This window comes from Vulpes lagopus, chromosome 8 (genome assembly GCF_018345385.1).
Source record: "Vulpes lagopus strain Blue_001 chromosome 8, ASM1834538v1, whole genome shotgun sequence".
NCBI classification, from domain to species: Eukaryota; Metazoa; Chordata; class Mammalia; order Carnivora; family Canidae; genus Vulpes; species Vulpes lagopus.
Window position 1 is genome coordinate 131,420,642 of NC_054831.1, and position 20,013 is coordinate 131,440,654.

General features: G+C 49.0%; 1 protein-coding gene across 1 annotated transcript in view; it reads right to left on the bottom strand.

The window, feature by feature from the left end:
* Nucleotides 1–5,991: 5,991 nt before the first annotated feature.
* The window catches only part of TMEM51 (transmembrane protein 51), a 56,755-nt gene continuing 42,733 nt past the window's right edge, over nucleotides 5,992–20,013 (bottom strand). The window contains exons 2-4 of the mRNA XM_041766190.1: nucleotides 13,869–13,948; nucleotides 9,296–9,838; nucleotides 5,992–7,118 (exon numbers count right to left, since the gene is read on the bottom strand). Of these exons, the coding sequence (XP_041622124.1) occupies nucleotides 6,707–7,118; nucleotides 9,296–9,636 (753 nt within the window). The 5' untranslated portion in view covers nucleotides 9,637–9,838; nucleotides 13,869–13,948 and the 3' untranslated portion in view covers nucleotides 5,992–6,706. The remainder of the gene's footprint in view (nucleotides 7,119–9,295; nucleotides 9,839–13,868; nucleotides 13,949–20,013) is intronic.

Sequence of the window (20,013 nt, forward strand, 5' to 3'; positions counted from 1 at the left end):
TAACCGAAAGGAAGATCCCATCCCTTTACAGTACCTGCCACCCTCACACCCACACATTGTCACACTGAACAATACTTATAATTCCTGAATATCGTCTAAGAGTCCATGCTCACATCTCCCTGATTCTCTCAAAGATATTTTTTCACAGTAGGTTTGTTAGAACAAGATGCAGACAAGATCCACACATTACATGTGGTTTTTATGTCTCTGAAATCCCTTTTATTCAGCAAAGGCAACCATTCTTTCCACCTGTGTGCCACCCCCCTCCCCCCCATTTTTCAGCCACTGATTTATTGGAGAAACTAAGTCCCTTGTCCTGTAGCATATTCGCATCCTGGATGTGGCTGATGGCTTCCTCATGATTTCCATTGACTTGTTCTTTTTTTTTCTTTTTAATATTTTATTTATTTATTCATGAGGGACACAGAGGAAGCGGCAGAGACACAGGCAGAGGGAGAAGCAGGCTCCCAGTGGAAGCCCGATGTGGGACTTGATCCCAGGACCCTGGGGCCACGCCCTGAGCTGAAGGCGATGCTCAACCCCTGAGCCACCCAGGTGCCCCACTTCACACCCATTAAACCACAGCTCCCCATTCCCCTGACAACCACCCATCTATTTTCTGTTTCTGTGAATTTGACTAAGTGCCTCGCATAAGTGGAATCATACAGTATCTGTATGTCCTGAGCACACAGGTTTATTTCACTGAGCATCATGCCCTGAAGGTCCATCTGGGTTGCAGCAGGTGTCAGAATTGTCTTCCTTTTTAATAATATTCCTGAATAATATTCCATTGTATGTAGGTACCACATTTTGTTTACCCATTCATTCGTTGATGGACACTGGGACTCATCAACTTTTTAACTAAGAGTTTTAGGGTTTTTTTTTTTAAGATATTTATTTATTTATTTATTTATTTATTTATTTATTTATTTATTCATGAGAGACACAGAGAGAGAGACACACAGACAGAGGGAGAAGCAGGCTTCTTGTGGGGAGCCCGACATGGGACTTGATCCCGGGTCCCCAGGGTCACGCCCTGGGCTGAAGGCAGGCACTAAACCGCTGAGCCACTGGGACTGCCCCAATTTTAGCTTTTTTTGAATATCATTCTCTAGATCCACTATTTCCTTTGGGGTTGCTAAGTTTTGTGACTTTTCTGATTGCTATTCATTTGGTAATTATTAGCTAGAATTCTTTGAGAAAGAAGGGTTTTCCTTCACTATTTATCATAAAATACGGCTTGTTCAGGAAAGGCAGAACAAAGGATCGGTTCTTTCTTTTTATGTGTCAATATTCAAAGTGAGAAGCAACTGCCAAGGTGACTGATGAATTTTTAAAAAAATTTCAAAAAAAAATTAGGAATCTTTGATTCAAAGATCTGCAGGGGTGCCTGGGTGTCTAAGTCAGTTGGGCTTCCCACTTTTGATTTCGGCTCAGGTCATGATCTCGGGGTCATGGGATTGAGCCCTGCGTGGGGCGCTGTGCTCAGTGGGGAGTCTACTTGAGATTCTCGCTCTCTGCCCCTGCCCCATGCGCTCTCTCTCTCTCTCTCTCTCTTTAAAAACCAATGGATTAATTTTTTAAAAAATTGTAGATGAAAAAAAAAAGTTGTAGATGTGTCCCAGCCCATTGAAGCCATTATTTGGATTGAGTGTCACACTATGCCATCTCAGGGGTCCGCTGAAATGGGCTCTGTGTCCTTTGTTTTTCCCCGTGGAAACCACGCAATCGTTATTTACAGCCTTCCACGTTTGTACCCCATTGGGGTAGTCTTTAGGTAAACATCTTCGTCTTAGTTTTCCTTCTCTGTACGAGGAAGCTCATCCCTAGATGAGCTCTAGAGCCTTCCTGCCCAAAACTCTACTTTTTGTAGCATTTGCACATATAGTTTGCTCATTGGGCTCTCCCGAGTCTTGTCACCCGAGGCAACTGTCAACATCTTCACTTGACAAACATGGAAATTACAACCTGAGCGATAACATTTTTTCCAATTTCCCATCCCACATTCTTTCCACTAGACTTCAAGCTCTGGTTCTCAGTCGGGGATATTTTGCATCCCAGGGGACTTGTGACAATGTCTGGAGACCTTTTTGATTGTCACACATGGGAGAGGCTACTGGCACCTAGCTGGGAGAGGCCGGGGTTGCCGCTAAACATCCAATGGTGCGTAGGACAGCACGCTCCCCACCCCAGATCGATGTCATCCAGCTCCAAGGGTCAATAGTGCCAGAGTCGAAAAAACCCTGACTTGCATATTCCTTTCTAACCCAATGTTTATTCAATGAAAGGATGTATAAAAATGTACATATCTGAGAATTCAAGGATACACGAATCACAATGATAGGACAGCCTGTTCCTAACATGTCCATAGATACATTCTCCTATGTTTCCCCTCCAGTCTTATTTCTGGCTCCTACTCTGCCCCTTGAGACTGTTCTATTATTGGCCTAAAGGAAGATTAATGGACAATTTTTATTGCTTTCAGGCCAATGGGAAAACTTAACGCATTCATTTTTTTTTTCCCTCTGACCTTGGAAAATAAACATCACAATCAAGTTTATCCCATTTAGTAGTCAGCTTTTTTGGGGTCGCATTTCTTTGCCATTTTGATCAATTGGATGTTTTCAATAAACCTCGCATTACCTTTAAAATTCATTAAAGTTATGGCTCATGGCTTTTCCCCCATATCTCTTTTTCTGCTGCATTTGTACTGAATTAAAACAACCCACTCGGTGGTGGACTAGTACATGAATGCGATTTTTAAAAAGAGAGCTAATTCATCAGAAACAATAAATGCAGCTTTTTATTTAACTGGCTCAATTTTTCAACTGTATTTTATTTTTTTTAAACATTTTATTTATTTATTCATGAGAGATACGAGAGAGAGGCAGGCAGAGGGAGATGTAGGGACCCATCCCAGAAGTAGGGACTCGATCCCAGGACCCAGGGGTCACGCCCTGAGTCAAAGGCAGATGCTCAACCACCGAGCCACCCGGGGGTCCCACAGTGTTTCAGTTTTAGGTGAGGCAGGTGCACTTATTCACTTGCTTATATCAAGTATTCACAAGGTGTTTCTCTTATAAACACCTGCTTACAGTTTGTCTAGTTGCTACCACGTTGTTACATTATCTTTCCCTCTTTTGTGTTTTGTTAAAGTAGATGCTAATAATTTCTCTTGACTGGACACAACTGCCAAGATGCTTTCTAAAATAAGACATCTTGAGGATAAAGAGTAAGAACATTTTTGGGTTTGAAGTTTCCATGCACCTCTCAAAGTTTATACGGTACTGAGCCCAGCTCATCCCTGAGAAGCATACTGTATTACTGTATTACTGACATCTTTTTATTTTTTTTTATTTTTATTTTTGATAGTCACAGAGAGAGAGAGAGAGAGAGGCAGAGACACAGGCAGAGGGAGAAGCAGGCTCCATGTACCGGGAGCCCGACGTGGGATTCGATCCCGGGTCTCCAGGATCGCGCCCTGGGCCAAAGGCAGGCGCCAAACCGCTGCGCTACCCAGGGATCCCTCTTTTTTTTTTTTTTTTTTTTTTTTGAGAAGAATTACATTCCAGAAAAGATCATGCTGTAATTTTTGCTTCTCAAATTATATCCTAGTTGTTTTATTTTGAAATATAGCCTTCATTAGCCTTTTAAGTAACCTAAACTTTCTTAAAAATGTATTTGGGTTTGTAAATACTACTGACTATTCTCTTTCCCACATCCTTTAAATGATAGTTAATAAATTTCAGTGGAGAGTTTTAATGCCCAGAGCAGGGACTGGGGATGGAGAAAAAGAGGAGAGACCTATTTATATCATGCTGTAGAGAATGAGATTTACAGTTCTGGATTGGGGACACTTTGTAAAAGTGACAGTTTTTTTTTTTTCCCTTAAAGGAAAATCATAAATATCATACTCAGGCTGATCTCCAAGGATAGTGTTTCTTGGTTTTTGATGGAGCTGACTCTGGGTGGCCAGGCTCTACTCTCAGAGTCCTCACTGCCCAAGAGAATGGATCTTCCTATGTCTAGGGCAGGATTTGTCAACCTGGGTGGTTGACATCACTGTAGGATGTTTAGTAGCATCCTGGCCCCACCAGATGCCCGAAGCAGCCCCCTTACTGCCACTGTAACATTCCAAATGGCCCCTGGGCAGCAAAGTTAATCCTGGGGGAGAACTGCTCATCTAAGGTGAAGATGTCCAGTTCTGGCATTTGTGTGATTGTTTAACAGTGTCACTGGGAGCTGAGGATGTTTCATCCCATGTTGTGCAGTGTCCCCCATCTCTCATTTGTAAGTGCACTCGTGGGTGGCATATAGAGTTCACCTGGATATTCCAGGATACCCTCATCTCAAAACCTTTAACTTAATCACACCTGCAAAACCTTTACCTTGTAAGGTAACATTCTCAGATCCTAGGAATTAGGTCCTGATTATCATTTGGGGTTACATTCCAGCCCACTACAGGCCCCCAACCTTTCTCCCTCAAGGAAGGTCTAGGCCGGGCAGACGCCCCACAGGATGATCTACTACAGCCCACATTGAGGGACGTTTCTATCATTTGGAACCTTGCTGTTCTCCTTTTTAAAGATGTATTTAAAAGGAGCAGAGGGAGGGAGAGAGAATCTCCAGCTGATTTCTTACTGGGCATGGAGCTCAACGTAGGGCTCTAACACAGCTCTATCTAGCCGGGGCTTGATCGCACGACCCTGAGATCATAACCTGAGCCCAAGTCAAGAGTTAGAGGCTTAGGGACGCCTGGGTGGCTCAGCATTGAGCATCTGCCTCTGGCTCAGGGCATGACCCCGGGGTTCTGGGATCGAGTCCTGCATCCGGCTCCCTGCACAGAGCCTGCTTCTCCCTCTGCCTGTGTCTCTGCCTCTCTCTGTGTGTCTCTCATGAATAAATAAATTTTTAAAAAATTAAAAAAAGAGTTGGAAGCTTAATCAACTGAACTACCCAGCCTGCTAGTCTCCTTTTCTTTTTCCTTCTGTTTGTCTTCCCATCAGGAGGAAGCATAAAGAATAAGCAAAGAACAGGCCCAGCCCACAGATACAAGGAGAGCCATAGGCTGGCAGGCAGTGGGCTGAGACCAGACCAGGCCTCTGGTGTCTTAGCCACCAGGCAGGTCCTTGCAGCTCCTTTGTCATAGATGGATTTGCATAAGTAAAGTGAAAGAAAGGTTGGAATTTAGACCCTGTTGACTATCTGAGATAAGGAGGTGATTCACTCCTTACCTGCTCCCCCTTCCCTACTAAGCTTTCAGGGCCTCAGAACTTACTCTACTCCTAGCCATGCAGACTCCACTTCATGCTCAGCCATACCGGGAAGGCAGCCTTGGACTCAGGTGTATCTTCCCAGACTCCCACTCCATGGGCAAGACCCCAGACGTCACTGTTCCTCTCAGCAGCCAGCCGGCCCCTGGGCATTCTCATAAGCTGTACTGCTTTCCTGGGCTCCAGAGGGCAGGCACTTTGCCCTGTCCGTGAGGACATGCTGACCTGGCCTGCATGAGCATACAGCCCCTCTGGGCCGGGTTTCAGGAGGGGGATGTTGGGAGGTTGTTTAGGGAGGTAGGAGCTACTGTCTAAACAGCCACAATGTTCTCTTGAGCATTCAGTTTGATGGTGCAGCCCCAGCTCTTGGGAAGCACAGATCCTCCTTCCAAGTCTGAAAAAGCCCTTTACGCTGAGTCACACAGTAGAGCGTTGAAAGAACTCAGGCCCTGGAGCCAGACGGCCTGGGTTCAGACTCCAGCTCTGCTACTCACTAGCGATGTGACATGGGGCACTTTACCTAACCTGAGCCTCTGTGGGCTAACCTACCGAATGGCAGTGATACCAGGATGCAGATGAAATGGGGTAACGTATGTGAAATACTTAGCACAGCGCCTGGTGATATGACCTGTTTTGTGCAGATTAGCAATTATTATCATCAGTGATGTTTCTCCCTATGAGGAGCTGCCATCCATGGGAATTCAGTGCCCAAATGTACTACATATAAAATATTTTATTATAAAAAGCTCAATTGCACAGCATTTTAGAAGGAATAAAACATCTCCTACAGCTTTCCTTTCTCGCCCTTACGCAGGAGTCACCAGGAAAGCGTACCGGTAGAGGCTCTGATCTCATGCACCCCCGGGCCTTGGGCCCTCGGAGAACCAACAGCTTCAGGAGCTCCGAGAGAGCCCCACCTCGTCCATCAGCCTCCTGTTTCACTTCATTCATGAAACAGCCCCACATCCTTTCCAGAAAGCCAAGTCACGTCTCCATCCCGAGGCTCAGGACTCCGGTGAAGAAAGCAAAAGGCCTGTCTTGTTCTCTTTTTGAAACAAAACAGTCCTAGTGGAAGCAAAACAAAATCACAACCTAAACCAGCTGCTAGGTGTCCTGTCCTGATTGGAAAGACAAGTGTTGTCACCAACAACTCAAGAGTTGGGGAAGAAGGGCTGGGGGAGGGGGTGCCCTGCGCCCCCCACGGGGTCCACGTCCCCAGCTCCGCGGAGGCAGCTCTTTCCGATGCACCTGCCACGTGTGGCTCGGTGGATGTTGTCAGTCCCTTGTCAGAGGACCCCCCCCCCCCCCCCGTCCCCATCCCCATCAATCTGTACACGTCCGGCCCCTCCGCTTCTCAACTGCAGCTGAAGTGGCTTCCCCGGGGGTCCGTGGTGTGGAGGGTGAGCGCCCGGAGGGACACACCTGCAAGCCCGTCAGTCAGGTGGCCGGGCGTCGGAAGCCTTCTCCTGGACCTCATCGTACTGCGGCGGGGGCGTCAAAGGCTCGATGGAGGGAGGAGGGACGTTTTTGTCGGGGAGGTTGATCCTGAAGTCTTTGAGGTGCAGCTTTTCGGATTTAATCCTTCGAACTTTCAGCGGCTTCAGGCGTTTGGCCAACTTGGAGTTCTGTCTGTCGGGGGGGTTCCCCGGGCTGGTGTCCGCGCTGGCCCTGGCGCCCGTGGGGCTCGTCTCGTCAAGCCCCGTCAAGGACTCGTAGGAGGGGAGAGAGATGCTCATCCTTGGGTTCTGGTCCCGCTCCCTCGCTTCCGAGTAGTTTGTGTTCATCACTTCCTCGTAACTGGGGACATAGTACCTGGAGGAGGCCTCCTCCTCCTCCTCCTCCTGGCTGCAAGACAACAACACCAACACGGAGAGCGTTAGCATGCGCCCAGGCTGCATTTAAAGTCACAAGGAGACGAACTCCGGATCCTGTGTCAGCACTGGGTCCTCATACACCAGCCTTGTGAACAACCAGTGGGTCCCAGAAGTAACGAAAACTAACACTTCAACTGTGTGCTGTGAGTCAGGTACTGTTCTAAGTACTTTCATAAAGTACTAAGTAACACACATCAACCACTTTCACCTTCCTAACAAGGCTATGAGTTAGGTACTGTTTTTACACCCATTTTACAGAAGGGGAAACTGATACATCAAGGTTATATATTTGACTTGGTCGTGTATTTAGGAAGGGGGAGAGCAGGAACTGGAGACCAGTTACCACAGGGACTACCCTGGATTATCTGGAAGCCGTAACACAAGGAAGTACTAAACCCCCTTTGCTTTTCAGGCTCACACTTAACCATATGCCGGATGGGCTGTTCTGGTGCCCAGCTGTGTCCGTTGGCCAAAGGCCACATAAACGTGCATGAAACAGCTGCTGATTTGAGGCAAAATGCTTGTCCCCAGGTAGAGAAGGAACTTCCATTATAAAATTTTATGTATTTCAAGTTATTCTATAATATTGTCTTCCAAGTTCACTATAAGGCTCAAAGGTCTTATCGTCAGGCTTATTCTCATTTGACGGTTGAAAGAAAAAAACCAGAAAGCCAGGGTGTTTTTGTTTTTGTTTCTTTACACACATATAGGGAGTCATGCCATTAGCCATTTTCTAGGACTCTACACTTGACCCTGTGGGGTGATCATGGCCAACACCACCGTCCCCCTACCAGGTTGGTCCAGACCCTGCATGCATTGCCCTTGGGCATGTGTGTGCTCATGGCTAGGGTGGGTAGTTCAGGGTGACTTGATTTTCCTTCTTTGTTCTTTTCTGTATTTCCTAAGTTTTCTCGACTGTGCATGCACGATCTTTTATGATCAGAGAACGGATTTAGTTTTCCCAAACTAAAAGCAACTCCCCTCCCTTCCTGCTAGAAAGATGACAAAGTCATAGAGAATCTAAACAGCCCAGAAAAACAATAAAACCATCCAACTCCTTCCACCTGGAGACAACCACCGTTAACCTTCTGTTGGACACCGTTCCCAGCCTCCCTCTAATCCCACAGCTGCAACATTTGATGCCTTTAGAACCAGAGATGCTGTGTTATAACCTCCCTTTCTCACCGTGGTGTGTGTGGTCCCAAGTTAGCAACTATAGATCAGCTACGGCTGTGCCACAGCCACTGATGGGCGTGCCAGATTGTAGCTTGAATGATGGCTATTTAGGCTGTTTCTCCATTTTTGCTATTCTAAGCAATGCTCTGATAAGCCCAAGGCACAAACCCCTTTGCATTTGTATGATTTTTCTCCCAAGGGTAAACTCTTAGGAACAGAACAGATAGGGACACGCATCTTCAATACCTCCTCTCACTGTGAAACTGGTCTTCAGAAAGGTGGTGTCAGTCAACACCCCCATTGGTGACCCAGTTCCCCACAGCTCTCCCAACGCCGGGGGCTGTCCGTCTTGGCCACTGAGATAGGCAAAGACTCATGACACCTTCTTTTTTTGCATTTCGGTGACTAATGAGGATGAACATGTATTGTCTGAGCATCTACGAGAGGCTTGCTTGTATCCTTTGTCCATTTCCCCACTGGTGTGTTCACCTGTCATACTCATTCGTCGGGGCTCTTTTTATAATAGGGATGTCAGCCTTCATCACGTGTTCCCCAATTTATCGTTTGCCTCTTACATGCGTTCCTGGCATTTCTGGTCAAACAGAACTCTGCTTCCCAACCCTTCCAGCACAAAGCATGTACAGCAGCACAGCACGCCGGAGTGAATGGACAAGCGGCCCCGTCTGGAGGCTCTGGCTACCCCGGGGCCCCATGCAGCTCCCCTGCAGGTGTCAAAATCTCGATACGCCCCTAATCCATTCATACGACATCATCTGGGAAACTCTGAGATAGAAGTATGAAGTTATTTGGCAACTTGTACCCTGCTTTACAGAGTCTTAGGAGGGGGGGAAGTAGAAAGGCAGAGTTTCCCGGACTAAAATAGCCTTGTTGGTGAACCCTATGAGTGTGTCCACCCCCCGCCCCCGGGTCAGGCGTGTGTGCGTGTATAGGGGGTAGTTGGCCGGGCCTCACCTGTCTTCCTCTGGGGTGCGCGGCTCGACCCCCGGCGGGTGCTGGATGTGGGCCATCTCCTCGCCTTGCCGCTGCTTCCTCTTGTCCCGGATGCTGAGGCAGATGGAGAGCAGCAGGAGCATCACCCCGGCCCCGACCAGCACGTAGGCCACGGAGAAGGTCTTGCTCTTGAGAATGCCGCTGCCTATCTCTGTCTTGTTCCCCTGGGCCGTCGGCTTTTCGGAGGCGCTGAAGCCGGGCACCAGGTTCCACATGGCCATGATGACTCCAAGAACCAGCATCCCCAGGCCGATGGCAGTGAGCGCGTAGTGGGAGCCGTTGGCCTTCGACTGGGCCATCATGCCACTGGGAGCAGGGCGAGGCCCGGTTCAGAGAAAGAAAATAAATAAACGAGAGTAGCAGCAGCAGCAGCAGCAGCAGCAGCAGCAGCAGCGAGAACAACAAAATCCCTAGTGCCACGCTAGAGACCCAGCAGCCGCGCTCTTGAGGGCCGCCGTCGAGCCGATGCGGGGCCTCCTGCGTGGACAGCTGCGGCCGAGAGTTCTGGAAGGAAAGCAGGAAGGAGAAGGAGATCAGTGGGGATTCAGGCCGCTTCCGGGAACACAGCGGCTGTCTCCCTAACTCCTGGTGGAGCTTCGGAGCGGGCCGGGCCACGGGCTCGGGGGGCCTCGCCGTCGATGCGTTCCAGATGTCTCACGCTGCGCCGGCTCCTCGGGGAGCCCGCGGCTCGACGGGGACCCGCCTACCCCACCCGAAAAGGAAAAGCCAGACCTTTCCATGCAGGAGGCCAGAAAGGTCGGGTCCTGAAAACATTTTGTGGAATTTAGGGAAGTGCAGTAAAGTCCAGCTCGGAGCGAAGGACGGGGCCCACATCGCCAGGGCGACGGGCATCGGCGGTGATCCGTCCCAGTCCGCACCGCCTGCGGGCTGCTCCCCACCCTCTGCGGCGCCCCGGTTCCCGCAGCGGGAAATCCGGTCCCCTACAATCACACCTGTGACCGCCTCTCGGCCTCCATCTCTCACCTCGCCCTTCCAGCACTTCTGCAGTTCTCTGGTCCCTCCCCCTGACCCCAAGCCACACTCTCAGCCGCCCCTTCCGTGGGCTCCCACAGGCCCCCAGTGACGACTGTGGCCAGTCTCTCTCTTCCCGTGACACATCTCCTCCATCCGTGCGCCGGGATACAGCAGGGCTCCAAACACATCTGCAGCATCAGATGCAGGATAGACCAGAAGAGGGCTCGCCTCCCTTCAGCTACACAGAGTTTTGCTTTTCTTTAAGGGGCAAAATCGTGGCTATTCCTCACCTTAGCTGCTGGCCAAGAAACTCTTCCCATGAAGCAGCTCAGAGACCTTGTGCTAAAGGGAGCAGCCCACGGTCCTGGGATTCCACGGCCATCTGTTGGCCGGAGAGTGGGCCAGAGAAGCAGGTCACCTGAAGGTTGAGCTCAGAATACTTTCAGGGGCCAGGAGGACCAGCGAGCAGCGCCCTTCCTGGACGACTGCTCCTCAATACATTATTCCCAGGACAGCGACCTTTGCAGAACAGTAGAGCCTGACAGATGTTTGGATGGGCAAGGTCCTATTTTCAATTCTGCATTCTTTCCGATCTTTCCAGAAGGACGGCTAACCAGGCCACTTGAAATCTAATGCTGCAGAGATATTTTCTCATCAAACAACGGGCTCGATCTGAATGTGGCCACTTTGTTAAAAAAAATATTCTAAAAATATTTGGGATAATATCCTTCATTGGCTTGAGGCCTGTTCCTTCTTTTTTTCATTCAACAAATATTTCCTGCGCATCTGCTAAGCAGCGTTGGGCAACGGATGGACCACCAGTGAGCAAATTAAGGGTTAGTGGTGCCTCCAGGCCAGCAGGAAAAAGTCTACAAGGAATAATAAGAGAGTGGGAAGAAAGTCTAGAAACAAATTTGGTAGGTGGGTGTCCTAACTCAGGCCGGAGGGCGTATGGAAAGTTGGTGCGAGAGAGAGGTCCCATTTCATATAATAGGGTCTGCACCCTGACTGTGCTGTGCTGGGTGCATTTGCACCTATGCACATATGCGTGCATGCTGGTGTGGGGACGTGTATGTGTAAGCACGCAGGGCACTGCCCAGGGGTCCCATCCCGCTGCAGACAGTTGCACTGGGTCAGCTGAAAGCCCACCATACACACAGGGGTATTTGTTTCTCAAATATCACTCACAGCCAGCAAGGGAAAGGACAAGGGGTTTAACAGTTCTGCCAAATGGATCTGAGACCAGGCCAGAGGAGGGGAAGGGCTCACTGGTGCAGAGGTGCATATCGAGGCTGGTGCGGGAAGCACGGGATGAGAAAGCCCATCACTGACCACCTGCTAGGGGCCCAACAGGTAGGCCTTGTCCCTAGGCTGCCAGTTTTCTAGACCACTGATCGGTGCCCCTTTTACCTTCCACCTTGCTCTCTGGACTCAAGCTTTGCCTTACCCTTCACATGAGTAAAACAGGCCCCTGGTAAGAGTCACTGACCGATGAAAATGTCAGGATTCAGGCATTTGGGCCTGTTAAATTGTCAGTGATTGAAAACAGGCAATAATAGCCGGTGTGAGTAATGGTGTTGGGATAAGCAATTCTATAACAATTTTTCCAGATGGCAAATTTTGGCATTTATGGATCAAAAGTTACAAAAATGCTTATACCCTTGGGCTCTATAATTCTGACTTCTAAGAATTATGTACCAGGCAAGGATATTCATTGTAGCTTTATAGTAGCAAGAAACTAGAAAGTATTTAAAAAGCCAATAATCTGTATCTGGTTAAATAAAATACAGTACCTGTGCTTGTTCAATTATAGTTTCAAGCCAGCTAATGATACATTTTAAATTCAAACAAGGTTAAGAAAAACAACAACCCAGTATGTTCAGTGTGATTCTAATTTTTTTTTAAAAAAAATTCTATATACAGATCTAGATCCGTGAATATATAGGAAGACTGGATGATCCTCCTTATGTTAAAATTAACAAGAGACAAAAGATTTTCATCTGTGCAAACATGTGTGTAAAAATCTCAGACAAATGGCACATTCCAAATGTAGCATGATTGCTTCCGAGAATAGAGAGGGCTTGGGAAGTGTACCTGTTACTCTATTTCTGTTTCTTGAACTAGTTTTAATCAGAACGTATTGGCCCAAGGCAACATAGCTCGGTGGTTCAACATCAACGTTGGAACCAGGCTGCCTGGGCTCAGATCTTCACTCTGAATTTTCCCAGCTGTGTGCCCTTGGGGAAGTTACTTAACCTCTCTGTGCTTCAGCTTCCACAACTGTAAAGTGGAGATAAAAGCTTTCTAAGTTCTCTCTCTCTCTCTCTGTGACTATCATAAATAAATAAAAAAAATTAAAAAAAAAAAATTAAAAAAAGGGATCCCTGGGTGGCGCAGTGGTTTGGCGCTTGCCTTTGGCCCAGGGCGCGATCCTGGAGACCCGGGATCGAATCCCACATCAGGCTCCCGGTGCATGGAGCCTGCTTCTCCCTCTGCCTATGTCTCTGCCTCTCTCTCTCTCTCTCTGTGACTATCATAAATAAATAAAAAAAATTAAAAAAAAATTAAAAAAAAGCTTTCTAAGTATTCACCTCATAGGAGAGTTATGATAAGTGTAAATGTGCATAAAGCACCTACAATGATATGTGACTAAGCACACAGAAAGTTCTTATAGAAAAGTCTGTTATTTAATAGTATTTAAAGCTTGCATTCCCAAAGGGGTGAGACAACCTTTAATGGGGGCAAAAATTCGTTCTTGGGGGTGGTGTAAAATAGTCTTAGATATTACAATGGTTTGTGGCCCGCTGCAATACATAAACAGACACAGAGCCTGTCTGCAGCATTAAAATTTCATGGGGTGGGGGGTGAAGTAGGCGCATAATAAAAACAATATCTAAAAAGACTCTTTGTGGGACAACATTGGAGAAAAAAGGTTGGGAAACACTATTTAGTGTATATTAAATTTCAAAACTCTCAAATTATGCATACCGTGGTGTTTTCAGTTGTCTTCCGTGCGGTGCGGTTAGAATGATTTTTATTTTCTCTTACTGGGAGAGTAACAACTGGAAACACAGAAATGTGTATGTGTTGCTTTTAGAATAAAAAAACGAAATAAAAGTTTTTGTGTTTTGGGTTCGTGGCAGGGTTGGGCGTCCAGTGGTCACTTAAAATTGCCCATCGATTCTGCCCTCCCTCTGGAGGAGACCAGGAGCCTGGTGGGTTCACCAGGGGTGTGGAACCCAGCTCCCGAGCTACAGCTGGTGGCTATTTATCTTGTTTCTGGCTTGTTGACCCATGTTATATTTAGTAAGGTGTTCTTTCCCTTTCAAAAATATGGAAAGAAGCTAATTTTGTGCTTAGAGGATTTGGACCACATAGTTTCCAACACATCCCTAAAACAGAGCAGCCTTGGCGGGCAGACTGGGGTCCCAGCTCAGCCAGACTTACCTCTGGCTGGACCTGTCACGGCTCATGTTCCAGTCGGACCCGAGGAATAAGTGAGGGATCCTATACTTGGGTTTTCATGTAAAGTGGTTATCCAGTTAGGAGAAGCACCTACCTGTTGTTACCTGGGGGCACTCGGGGCAGGCCGAAAACAACTACAACTCTTCATGTTACAGTCTTGAGTTAAGGATCCCTCTGCAAAAAACCAGAAACACAGCTTTCTCAGTTAGCTGTGAGCATTTCTATTTGGGGTGCTCATAGGGAAGGAATGTGTTTTCTCTGTTTTTCTTGGTGGAGGTGGACGGCATCGGGTTGGGGTTGGGGCACATGTAAGGGAAGTTGTGCCCGAAGAAGCCAAGATGCTGTACCAAAAAAGTAGGGCCGCAGAAGGATGACAGTCTGGTAGCTGCATTCACCAGATCCTTCTGAGATTTTATCCATCTTCTACAAGTGCTCCAGAGGCTAAAAGGAGAGGAAACACTCCCCTAAGTCATTTTATGAGGAGTGTAGAACCTTGATACCAAAACCAAACAAGAACAAGGCAAGAAAGAAAATGACAGGCCAATCTGATCTGTCTGCACACAAACCAAAATCCTCAAGAAAATACAAGCAAATGGAATCCCAGTGTGAGACAGGGATCCATCAAAATCCTAGAGGAGAACACAGGCAGCCACCTCTTGCTACTTCTTGCAGCAGCAACTTCTTGCTAGACACGTCTCCAAAGGCAAGGGAAATAAAGGCAAAAGTGAGCTATTGGGACTTCATCAAGATAAAAAGCTTTTGCACAGCGAAGGAAACAGCAAAACTAAACAACCCACAGAATGGGAGGAGATATTTGCAGACATCTTATCAGGTAAAGGGCTAGTATCCAAAATCTATAAAGAACTTATCAAACTCAACACCCAAAGAACAAATAATCCAATCAAGAAAGGGACAGAAGACATGAACAGACTTTTCTGCAAAGGAGACGTGAAAAATGGCCAACAGACACATGAAAGAATGCTCCACATCACTCGGCACCGGGAGAATACGAGTGAAAACCACAGTGAGATCCCACCTCACACCAGTGAGAAGGGCTAAAATGAACAAGTCAGAAAACAACAGATGTTGGTGAGGATGTGGAGAAAGGGGAAGCCTCGTGCACCGTGGGTGGGAATGCAAGCTGGTGCAGCCACTCTGGCGACTGTGTGGAGGTTCCTCAAAAAGTTAAAAATAGAGCCACCCTACGACCCAGCAACTGCACTACTGGGGATTTACCCCAAAGGATACAAATGTCGTGATCTGAAGGGGCAGCTGCACCCCAGTGTTCACAGCAGCAATGCCCACAATAGCCGAACTATGGAAAGGGCCCACATGTCCGTCGTGAGATGAATGGATAAAGAAGGTGTGATTTATACATACCATGGAATATGACTCAGCCATTAAAAAATGAAACCTTACCATTTGGAATGACATGGATGGAACCAGAGGGTATTATGCTAAGGGAAGTAAATCGATCAGAGAAAGAGAATTATCATACGATCTCACTCGTGGAATTTAAGGAACAAAACAGAGGAGCAGAGGAGAAGGGAGGGGAAAATAGAACAAGATGAAATCAGAGAGGGAGACAAACCGTAAGAGACTCTTAATCACAGGAGACAAAGTGAGGGTCGCTGGAGGGGACGGGGGGTGGGGGGATGGGGGAACTGGGTGACGGGCATGAAAGAGGGCATGTGATGTGACGAGCACTGGGTGTTCTATGCAACTGATGTAGCACCGAACTCTATCTCTAAGCTAAGAATACACTATATGTTAATTGAATGCAAATAAATAAATTTAAAATACATTTTAAAAGATGACTACATAATACATCACAATCACGTTGGTTGGGTTTATTCCAAGAATGTAGGATTGGTTCACCATTAGAAAATCAAATTAAAAATAAAATAAAATAAAATAAAATAAAATAAAATAAAATAAAATAAAGTAGAAAAGAAAAGAAAAGAAAAGAAAAGAAAAGAAAAGAAAAGAAAAGAAAATCAAAAAGGCCATGCAGCACCAGGAGAAAGGATAAGCCATGACAGGGTTATCCAGGGGCATACCACATAGCCATGTGTACCCCGAACATGGGTCCCCCATAGCTACGTGCGCCAGCGCGGCCCACTCTGACGAATGTGATGCTGAGCAGAAAAGCACACGTAGCACGTTTCCATTTACCTGAAGCTCCCAGCCAGGTAACACCAAACGACATGTGGGTGTTTATTCATCACATTAGTCCTTAAACTGCACAGATATCTTATAGACACTGTCTTCATTGGCTGAATTACTTTGTAACAGGAATTTCCAACACCCGTCAACATCTTTCCACCACTCTTGGCATAAATTCCAAACTCTTTTGCTGTGGCCTCCAGTCCCACCAGACTGGCCTGGCTCCTGCCTCTCTCATACCTTCTCTCTTGGCTCACCAACTCTCGGTGGCTTCTGTTCTGTTTCTCCCCCACACCAAGCACTTTCTGCCACAGGGCCTTTGTACTTGCTGTTCCCAATGCCTGAAACTCTCTTCCATCTGTCTCTTTGGTCTGGCTAGTTCTTTACTACTTCTGTTTCTCAGTTCAAACGCTGCCCCCTCAATGAGGATTTCCTTAACCACTCTATTTATAGGGTGCCCCTCCCTCACCCGGCTATCCTTAAACCCCAGGCCTGGTGTCTCCCCATGGCTGGATGACATTACCTTACAATCTGTAATAGTCTTGTTTTGCTTTCCTGTTTGCTCCCTGGCTCCCCCATTGGAGTTTAAACTCCTTGAATGAAAGTTCTTGTTAGGGAACCTGGCAGGTGCTTAGTGACTATTGGTAGAATGAATATCTGGCAAGGTAGAAAGTTTGACCCGTGTCCCATATCGAGTTGGGGAAATTCCTAGCCACGGTTGGTCCCGAGGGAGCGAGGATGGGTTGGAGCAACTTTCCGGAGTATCCGTAACGCAAACCATTTGCCAGCAAGGTGGGAGAGGCGCCCAGGTTAAACGTGATTGTGACCGAGAGGCGACTCTACCAACATTCCCCGGTGGAGTCTGAGCCTTCAGGGTTCCCTGGCGTTCCTAGGCAGAGGTCGGCAGGGGTGAGAGCCCCCAAACCGCCCCCTTCTGGGCAGCGGCTCTCCTCCCCGCCACCTGCACCCTTGGCTGACCAGAGCCAGCAGGGATTTCTGGGGTGGGGGTGGACGGTCACAGCCCTGGACACGAGAGCCCTCCACCTGGCTGAGACCCCAGCGCGCCCATCCCGCACCCGCCCTGGAGTCTCTGTGGATCTAATACGGAGACAACGCTTTGAATAAAATTGAACAAAGAAACAAAAAAAACCAACCAAACGGGGCTGTCGGAGCGGAGGCAGAGCAAAGGGTCCCAAGTGATGGCAAAGGCTTCCCGTGCCCCGTTCCCGCTGAATCCCAGAAATTCTATGAGGATTTAGGAACCAGGACCCCATGTGGCCTCCGAGCCCGTCGCCCGGCCCAGGGAAGGCGCAGTCCCAGGGGCGCCCGGCCCTGCTGCCTGGCCCGGGAGGGACCTTGGCCGTCGGAGGTGCCTGGCCGCGTGACGGGTCCCCAGCACAAAGGAGCTCCTTGACCATTCTCCCTGCACCCCAGCCGCTTCCTGCCAAGAGGCATAATTGGGCACCGGGCATCTCATAAAAGGGATCCCCAGCTGCATTCCCAGGAACCAGGCCACATGCCCATCACAAAGGAAGAACTCAGTGGGGCCCAGGCCCCAGTCACTCTGGTCACTAAGTTCTGGTCCCACGCAGGGGGAGAAAGGCGCTGGGCGCCACCACTGCTGCTGTCCCAGTCCTGCCAGGGAGTTTCAGGCCACCTTCCCACCAACCAAGGTCAAAGGTGTCAGGTTCCCATTCTCTTAGAAGGCGTTCTTGTGGACTGAGCATTCAGGAAAAATGACGATCACTGTGCAAATGAGTCATAAAGGTAGAAGGGAGGGAAGAGGGCTGCTGGGCTAGAGAGAGTGGACGGGGGTAGAGGACAAGAAGGGATGCTCAGGAATCTGCTAGGCAGGGCAGTCGCTACGGGAAGGGTCAGGCAAGCACCAGCCGCAGCCGCCCCTCAGGAATGATTAGCCCCGCCACCCGTGAGCCTCCCAGAGGTTACGCCACCTGCCCTCGGGGACACAGCTCCGAGCAGCAGGCAAGGTGCCCCGTCAAATCCAGCTGGCTTTGCAGTGCACCTCCTCCCCTCGCCCCCACCACTCCCTGGGCAGGGCGGCCAGGCCGCGGTGAGCGCCGTACTTTATCCTCGGAGGTATGTCACCACGAAGGCACCGGGGGAACAGGTGTGCCTTTCTTCCAAATGGCTTTTTAAAAAGGATTTTATTTATTTATTCATGAGAGACACAGAGAGAGAGGCAGAGACACAGGCAGAGGGAGAAGCAGGCTCCCTGCGGGGCAGTCTGATGGGGGACTCGATCCCAGAACCCCAGGTTCACGACCAGAGCCGAAGGCAGATGCTCAATCACTGAGCCACCCAAGCGCCCCCTAAAATGGCTTTGTAGAGAACTTGAGTCCAGCAATTCCTGGACTGGAGGCGGACTCTGTGCCAGGCCCTGTGTTGAGCTCCTTCACGTGGTTGTGTGAATGCACAATCACTTGATAGCTACGATTTCTGTTTTACAGAGAAGGCCTCTGGGGCTCAGAGAGGTAAGGTAACGTGTCCTAAGTTCCACAGCTGGTGCAAGGCAGGGATAAGGTGTGTCTCATTCTAAGACCCATGCGTTTATCCACCAGGCGGTACTGCTAAAATGGGGCTTAACAGGAGGCTACAGAAAGAGCAACAGATTAGCTTTGAAGGAGGTGGGGGAAGGAAGATAAAGCAGTTTGGGGCGGCTGAGGGCTCAGTTGGTTAAGTGTCTGCCTTTGGCTCAGGCCATGCTTCCAGGGTCCTGGGATCGAGCCCCGAGTTGGGCTCCCTGCTCAGCGGGAAGCCTGCTTCTCCCTCTGCCTCAGCTCCTCCCCCACCCAGCTCCCTGTTCATGTTCTTTCTCTCTCTTTCGTGCTCCCTGTCTTGCTCTCAAATAAATAAAAAAAAATCTTAAAAAAAAAAAAAAGCAGCAGCTTTGCAAAGCCTTGAGGTGTATGTAAATCTACATTGGATGGAGTCTGGGGGTGGGAGGCGAGGAAGCAGATCTGTGGGACGGGTCCATCCTGAGACACTGCACAGAGCTGGGAGACAGGACGGTTCCCGGGAGCCCACCACTTGTTGTGGAGAAAAGAAAGGCAGCCTCCCCCTTCCCTGCAGAAGATGTCCGTAAATTTTCTAAGACCTGGCATCTCCAGGCTCCTTGCTAATTCATTTAAATGTTGGTGACATTAAGGAAGTCCAGTTCATTCTGAAGACTCCAGGAGCCAGGAACAGAGGAGGCGAGTTAACAAGCCAGGTATCTAGGCTCCTGGCGCCTGACGCAGTGTCTTTCTCTAAGCAAGTGGCTGGCGTGTGACCCGATTTACGAGGCTGGCACTGGGGAACCAGTCTCAAGGGCTCCAGCCACATTCCATATTTCTTGGGAAATATGACATCACTGCCTGTTCCCCTGCCAGGACAGAGTCTGGTGCCCATATGAGCTGCAGGGCAGCAACCAGAGCTCCTGTCACCATCAACTCAAAGTGAGTCTGACATCTTGATCCCTCTCCGGACTCCGGGGATGGGCCACCAGTGGCCTCCCACGCTGAGGAGCCGGGCTGAGCAGAGGCACCACCACCCCACCTGGCCCCAGCGTGCAGCCGGCAACAGGTAGATCTGCTGGCATTTCCTGGACACCAGTGTGTGTGCCGGGCTCACACTCCGCGCTTGCATGGGTTGGCTCATTTATTCCACCCAAGCATCACATGAAGGCGGTGCTCTTATCCCCACTTCCGTCCACAGTATCACCGAATACACGAGGCCCAGAGAGGTTGAGAAACTTGCCCCAGGTCTCACCCAGAGTGTGTAAGTGGGAGCACCTGTGCAGGGTCTTCTCGTTCAGACCTCCCTCATCCACGAGGCAGTAGGGGAAACCAGCCTTTCAGCCAAAATCACCAAGGCAGGGCAGTGGCACCTGTTATGCCCTCCCCACCCACCCCTGCTCTGAAGCTGGTGAGATGTCACAGCCCCGGACAGGGAGCGTATGCAACTTGGCTGCTCGGGTCAGTGTGCTGGCTGCTGCCCAGGCTTGTGTGAACCTGGGCACTTTGTGCACAAAGCCTGTGTCCTTGTGCAGAAGGTCAATTTGGACATTGACCTGA